The sequence below is a fragment of the Cryptomeria japonica genome, chromosome 7 (assembly GCF_030272615.1).
Source record: "Cryptomeria japonica chromosome 7, Sugi_1.0, whole genome shotgun sequence".
NCBI lineage: Eukaryota > Viridiplantae > Streptophyta > Pinopsida > Cupressales > Cupressaceae > Cryptomeria > Cryptomeria japonica.
In genome coordinates, this window is record NC_081411.1 from 522,344,295 (window position 1) to 522,351,178 (window position 6,884).

The following is a 6,884-nucleotide window of genomic DNA, read 5'->3' on the forward strand; positions in this document are numbered from 1 at the left end:
TTATGCATTGATTACTGGAAGCTAAACAAATTGACAATGAAGAACCGTTACCCACTGCCAAGGATTGATGACCTATTTGATAAGATAAAGGGGGCGAAGGTGATCTCTATAATTGATATGAAATCGGGGTATCACCAATTCAAGATCATGGAGGTGGATATTCATAAGACAACTTTCCGCACTCGCTATGGTCATTATGAGTTCACTGTTGTACCTTTCGGGTTGACTAATGCACCATTTGTTTTCATGAGCCTTATGAATGGCGTATTCAGGACATATCTGGATAGATTCGTCCTCGTGTTCTTTAATGACATATTGATTTATTCCAAAACCATGGAGGAGCATGAAGAGCATCTAAGGCAGGTATTGCAATGTTTTAGGGAGGATTAGTTGTATGCAAATATGGCTAAGTGTGAATTCTTTAAGACCGAGATCAAGTACCTTGGGCATGTCATTTCAGCAGAGGGTATTGTAGTGGATCCCTCTAAGATCCAAGCTATTCTTGAGTGGCCTACACCTACTAATGTATCAGAGGTTCACAATTTTATGGGTTTGGTAGGTTATTATCGAAGGTTTGCTCGGGGGTTCTCTATGATTTCTCATCCCATCACTTCCCTGCAGAGAAAAGGGAAGAAATTTGTTTGGTCAGAGAAGTGTCAAGAAGCCTTTCATAATCTTAAGGAGAAGTTGATTAGTGCACCTATTCTGGCAGTTCCTGATCCATCTGGTGATTTCTTGGTTTGTACAGATGCGTCATTGGAAGGTTTAGGTGTGGTGTTGATGTGGGATGGGAGAGTGATTTCTTATGAGTACTGTAAAATTTAAGAACCATGAGCTTAATTATCATACGCATGATTTAGAACTGGCCGCTATAGTTCATGCCTTAGTTAGATGGAGACACTTTCTCCTGGGACACCGGTTTGAGTTGCACATAGATCATCGCAGTTTGCAGTACATTTTTACACAGCCAAACCTAAATGCTAGATAGAGGAGATCGATGGAATTTCTTTATGAGTATGACTTTGAGGTTAAGTATATACAGGGGAAGGAGAATGTGGTGGCAGATTCTCTTAGTCATCGTCGGCATGAGATTTTAGTAGTGGCTTTGGAGGTGGATTTGAGAGGACATATTTTGGCAGCACTCCCTGCGGACACCTCGTATCAAGAATTTTATTCTAAGGTGGAGTCTGGTAGATCTTTGGAAGGGAGATTTGCAGGTTATTCCCTTGATCCCGATGGTCTTTTGCAATATTTGGGACATATTTATGTACCTTCTTCTTAGGGTCTTTGCATATTGATTCTTTCTGAGTCACATTAGGCACCATATTTTGCTCATCCTGGTGTCAAGAAGATGCATGCGGATCTTTGACAGTTGTATTTTTGGTCAGGTATGAAGAGGGATATAGTAGATTTTGTAGCTCGGTGCTTAGAATGTCAGAGAGTGAAGACACAACATCATCATCTGATAGGACTTTTACAACAACACCTTGTTCTAGTATGGAAATGGTACATTATTTCTATGGATTTCATTGTGGGTTTACCTAAAACCCCGCGTCGCCATGATGCCATAATGGTCACCATGGACAGCTTGACCAGACTTGCACACTTCTCACATGTCTTATCTTCTTATAATGCAGCAATGGTGACTAGAATTTTCATGGAAGACATTGTCAGACTTCATGGTATTCCTCGAAAGATTATTTCAGATACAGATCTCGTGTTCACATCAGCCCTTTGGAAGTCACTTCAGCAGGCCTTGGGCAATTAGTTGAATTTTAGTTCATCCTATCATCCTGAGACTAACAGACGGACAAGAGGGTCAACCAAGGGCTAGAGGACATGCTTTGAATGTATGTTATGGATCAACAGTCACATTGGGAGGAGTATATATACTCGGTGGAATTCTCTTATAACAATGGTTACCACAGTTCCATCGGTATGGCTCCTTTTCTAGGATTGTACGGTCCTCCTTGTCGGACTCCCCTGAGTTAGGACTGATTAGAGGACAAGGTGCATCTGGGTCCGGATATTCTTATGGATATGAAGTAGCAAGTTGAGAGGATCAGAGAGCACTTAATAGCAATGCAGGATCGACAGAAGAAGTACGTCAATGAGCATAGGGTGGATCATCAGTTTTCAAATGGAGATCAAGTATTCTTGCATGTGCGATTGCGGAAGAGTCCAATATGTTACGGAAAGGACTCTAAGCTTGCACCACGCTTTGTGGGTCCTTTTGAGATTTTAGAGAGGATTGGTCCAATTGCCTATCGACTTGCTATGTCGCCTAGTCTCTCGTGCATTCGTGATGTTTTCCATGTTGCTTTTCTTTGTCAGTATCATCCTAATATATCTCACATTCTTGATTGGACTGCTCTTCAGGTCGAGGATGGGCAGCTCGCTCTCGATCCCGTGGGCGTTCGGGATCACAAGCATCGCATTCTCAAAGGTAGAGACATTGAGCAGGTCAGGGTCCAGTGGAACCCTAATGATAATTCTTTAGCTACTTGAGAGGAGGCTCCTCATATGTGTGAGCTTTATCCTTATATTTTTGCAGGCTTCCAGGAGTAAGCCTAATTCTAGGGGGGAGAATGTAGTGCCCCTCTTTTGACTTGGCAGACCTTATTTATGAGCCTTTTGTGTGTGGCTTCGACCCTTTTTGGTGTTGGTCTATTTTGTATTTGGTTGTGATGCTTGTCTATGCTTCCTGTATTTCTATGTGACTATGATATTTCATGTTATGTGGATGGTCAGAATAATGATGTTATATGATTTATTTTCACTTTGTGTGTGTGTTAAATGATTTTAGATGTATATCTGCCTTGATCTTACATTGCTTATTATCTATGATGTTGTTATGTGGTTGTCATTAATAATTATATGTTAATGTCTTCGATGGAATCATAGGATGTAGTTCATGATGTGATTATTAGTTGTTGTTCATATGCAATAGTTCATTATTGGGCTAGTTTATTTACGAGTTTCTTTACATTTATTGATATATACTAACTTGATGTACACTTCTTCTATGTTTGATGTACTTGGGTGAAAGGGAAAAGCATCGAACTGCTCTTTACGGGCAAGCTAAGTCTCTTCCATTCTCTATTCACAGTATGATATGTTGTGGATTATGCATATATGCTCGACAATTTGTTTATGCAGCTGCAGGTACCAAACATCAACTTCACCTGAATCTTCAGGTCTAAGCGTGCTCTCCAACCCAATGGTAAAGTGGACAATGGAGATATTAGTCAGACCCCTGTCAGGCACCCTAGTCCTTTATTCGTCAGGTCTTGTCAGTCATCACCCTCTGTTAGCTCACTATGTTTTGAGTTTGTCGTAATTTGTTACTCCTGTTTATAGTATAATAATTTTGTGGAGTGATTAGTATTTTATCTCTCTTCGTATTTGGGATATGGTTGTTTAATTAATTAATAAATTGTGATTGTGGTACTTAAAGTTTTAAAATATTTAAATTATTTAATTATTTCAAAAAGAGTATTCATAAGGGAATTAAAAATAACAACTATTTATTTAAATATTAGTTAATTAATAATTCATTATAGTTATCTCATTTGATCTATTATAAACATTTAATTAAATATTTCTTTATTCATGTAATAATCTATAAAAAAAATATTATTATCACTTACTGTTTTAAAAATAAAATCTAAATGAAAATAATTGTTATTTATTTTAATTAATATCTTGCATGTGCATGTGGAGTTACAAAATAATTTAATTAATGGAATTAATTATTGGAGGAATCTTACATGTTGGGAGTTACATTAGAAAAATGGTATTTTTATTATGTTTGTTGGCTTTTTGAAGGGAGGATTTTTTTAGTGAAATTTTGTTCTGCATTTTGGCTTTTCTCTGGTTTTCTGGTTTTGGGGGTTTTGAGAGGAAGAAATTTTTGGGAATCACTTTATTCTTGAAAGAAGAATTTGGGGAAAATTAGTGAATTTCTAGTTTGGATTTGTTGGGGTTATTGAAGGAATTTGATAGATTTTGTAGAAGTTTTTTGAAATAGTGAGTGTTGTCGTGGATCTCTTGGAAAATCTCTGCTTCATCCTCTATGTTGCCTTCTAGATAAAGTAAAGATGTAAGGTTCTGTCTCTTCTTATTTTGCATGCTAATTTTTTTTTGAATGAATATCTTTATAAAGTTTTACTGATTTGAGAAAATTTAAGGATTAATTTGCTTTCATAGGATTGTGTTGGTTAGATCTTTGAATTATGGGTTCCTATACAAAAATTTATATTGAAAATATTGGGGGTTGATTCAATTCTTAATGGGAAATCTGTGTATTCTTAAATCTGGAATTCGAAATATTAATGTTGATCATACCTGTGATATTGTTCTGTTATTCATGTCTGATTCACTGTAGTTTTCATATATATATATATATATATATGAAAACTGCAGTGAATCAGACATGAATAACAGAACAATATCACAGGTATGATCAACATTAATATTATACTTATGAATTTCGCTTTACCGTTGTAATTGTTATATCATTTGATGTGCAATAATAATAATATATATGTCGACATTTATTTCCTTGTTTCGGTATGTGCTAACAGCTACGGATTTCCTTAATACCATTGTGCATATTCAAGGGGGCACGTGGGGATACCACCCACGACGTGGGTGGCTCGACCCACAGCGTTGGCTTCCCCTCGCTGTGGGGAGCCTTCCCCACTATCGTGGGGTGGGGAAACCCCCATGGCACCTATGCCTCTTTTTCTTTCGTTGTGGAATTGGTCTTTGTCTGCGTTGTGCGATAGTTTTGTTTTCTCTGTCGATAAACATATTGTTATCAAATTCAAATTCAAATAGTATATGATCAATATATATACATATATACTAAAATATTTTTATTTATGTCTCTCATATTTGGAATATAGAAGTTTTCAATAAATGTGATCAAAATCTAGTTTTATTTAAGTAATAATATGATTGTATACATAAATGTATAATTATTCTTGAGCTCTACATTCTTTCTTATTGTTATTGATTCAATCATGATTGTGGATTGGTAGAAATCTATAGTTATCGTAAAGAATTAATCATTGTAAAGTTAGTTTTATTGTGTAAATGAGAATCGAATGAACTCTAATAATTTGAATTTTGGAACATTGGAATCTTAATGAATTAATGAACCTATAGATGTGATCTTTAACTCTTTGGTTTTATAGTATAATTTTACTTGTTATGTTTGGCTTTATGTGACCTTGATATAGGTTGTTTTGTCTATCATAGTTGGATATTCGGTTATGATGCTTTGAAATGTATTTAACTTCTAGAGGCTTGGACAGTGCTAGAGTTTCTTTTTTACAAGTTTCTCATTGTCCTTGAATGTTATGAGATTGGCATCTTGCTAGACTTCCTTGTTAGTCGAGCCTTCATTGTTGGTCATTGATGTACTGTTTCTCTTGATATTTTGAATCAGTGGATTTTTACGTGCTAGATGGTCATTCCTAGCCTATTGATGTTATTACTCTTTTTTGGGGATCTTTTCTAGCATGTGAACTAGGCCATGCTAAGGTTGGAATCATGTCACCTTGTGCTTTGGATATCATGGTCTTGTGTTTATCTTGATTCCTAGGTGCATGTAAGGTGGAGTGGATTCCATTGGGGGTCGGGACCCAAAGGGGTCACCTGGGTAACTCAATGGAAGTTTTGTAATCAAATGATAACCTAATTAATGAACTTGGGTGGGTAGTTAGTTCACATTAATTAAGATAAATCTCAGATGCCTCCTTGCCCACAAACTCTCGTATAGGTTTAAGTGGATAAGGGCCTAGAATGGCTTCCACCAATCTTGTCTCCTCAAAAGGTTGGTGTGGTCCACTAGTGTATGTATGGGGGTCGGGGGTTGGGAGAGGTCACCAAGGTAACCCAGGATGGGGGTCGGGACCTAATGAATATATACCAGGGCAACCCATGACATCCTAGTGATGACAATCTTCCCTTTGCTACCTAGTGGTAACCCGCACCTTTATCCTTTCGTGTTTTGTTGAGCTTTTGGAAGTGGTTGGTTTTCTCATGCTTGTTGTCCTTCTATGGTTTCTTTGGGCCTCTCGTGATTGGTTTTTATTTTGTGTTTCTGTGGTGTTCTCTTATGAGCCTCATATATGTTTAGTTTGATTGATTCTTTGTTAGTATTGTTATGTTGATTTTCCTATGAGTCATGTTGGTACCCTTGTATGTCTTGCTTCCACCTAGTGGGTCTAGCTGATACCTCCTAGCATGGCGGGTGGACCTTTTGGTGCCACATGGCTGGGTGGAGTGCTTTTTGCACACATTAGGTTTGGCTCCTTCAGCTTTATGATCATGAAGGCTCAAGAGAAGTTCTAAAAACTGTTATTGTTGTACCAGATTCATGTATTTTTTCCTTCATGGGACTTTTTGGAGATTTGTATATTGAGGATCCATCATTATGTATATGAAATTATTTTGTAAATTCTCAAGCAATGTAATGAGAATCTTGTATCCATGTAATGATCTATATTGTAATTTGTATAGCAATTCTTTGTTAAATATTTGAGATGATGTTTAACCTCGTATTGCATCGTTATGGGGCCTTGAGGAAATTTGTTAGTTGTTTGATTGTGCTTCATTATGTATCTCTTAGCATATGTATATGTTAATAAAAAAATTTAAAAAAATTGCATTTTCTTGTTCATGGTTATTTAGTCCTTTGAGCCTCATGGTAGGGAATGACACAAGATAGGAAGCGTATCCTTTGTGAGAAGGTGTGGTGCTGGGAGGATAATCATATTTTACTACTAAAACCTTAGTATCCTTCTTTTAACTTTGCTACAAAGTCATTTGATAAAATCCTAGTTTGGGTAAGGCTACCCAATTCGCCTTTACAA

The 6,884-nt window shown here is 36.8% G+C and overlaps 2 protein-coding genes across 2 annotated transcripts; both read left to right on the forward strand.

Annotated features, from left to right (window-relative positions):
- Positions 1–402: 402 nt before the first annotated feature.
- Positions 403–825, forward strand: LOC131061673 (uncharacterized mitochondrial protein AtMg00860-like). Its single transcript, XM_057995490.2, has one exon. It carries the CDS (start codon positions 403–405, stop codon positions 823–825), a length of 423 nt encoding a protein of 140 aa, XP_057851473.2.
- A 1,257-nt stretch (positions 826–2,082) lies between these two features.
- Positions 2,083–2,508, forward strand: LOC131856835 (uncharacterized). Its single transcript, XM_059208772.1, has one exon. The coding sequence runs from the start codon at positions 2,083–2,085 to the stop codon at positions 2,506–2,508; it is 426 nt and encodes a 141-aa protein (XP_059064755.1).
- Positions 2,509–6,884: the final 4,376 nt, after the last annotated feature.

Bases quoted from the DNA above. Each gene is read 5' to 3' on its own strand.
- LOC131856835 (XM_059208772.1), top strand. From the start codon at position 2,083: ATGCAGGATCGACAGAAGAAGTACGTCAATGAGCATAGGGTGGATCAT.
- LOC131061673 (XM_057995490.2), top strand. From the start codon at position 403: ATGGCTAAGTGTGAATTCTTTAAGACCGAGATCAAGTACCTTGGGCAT.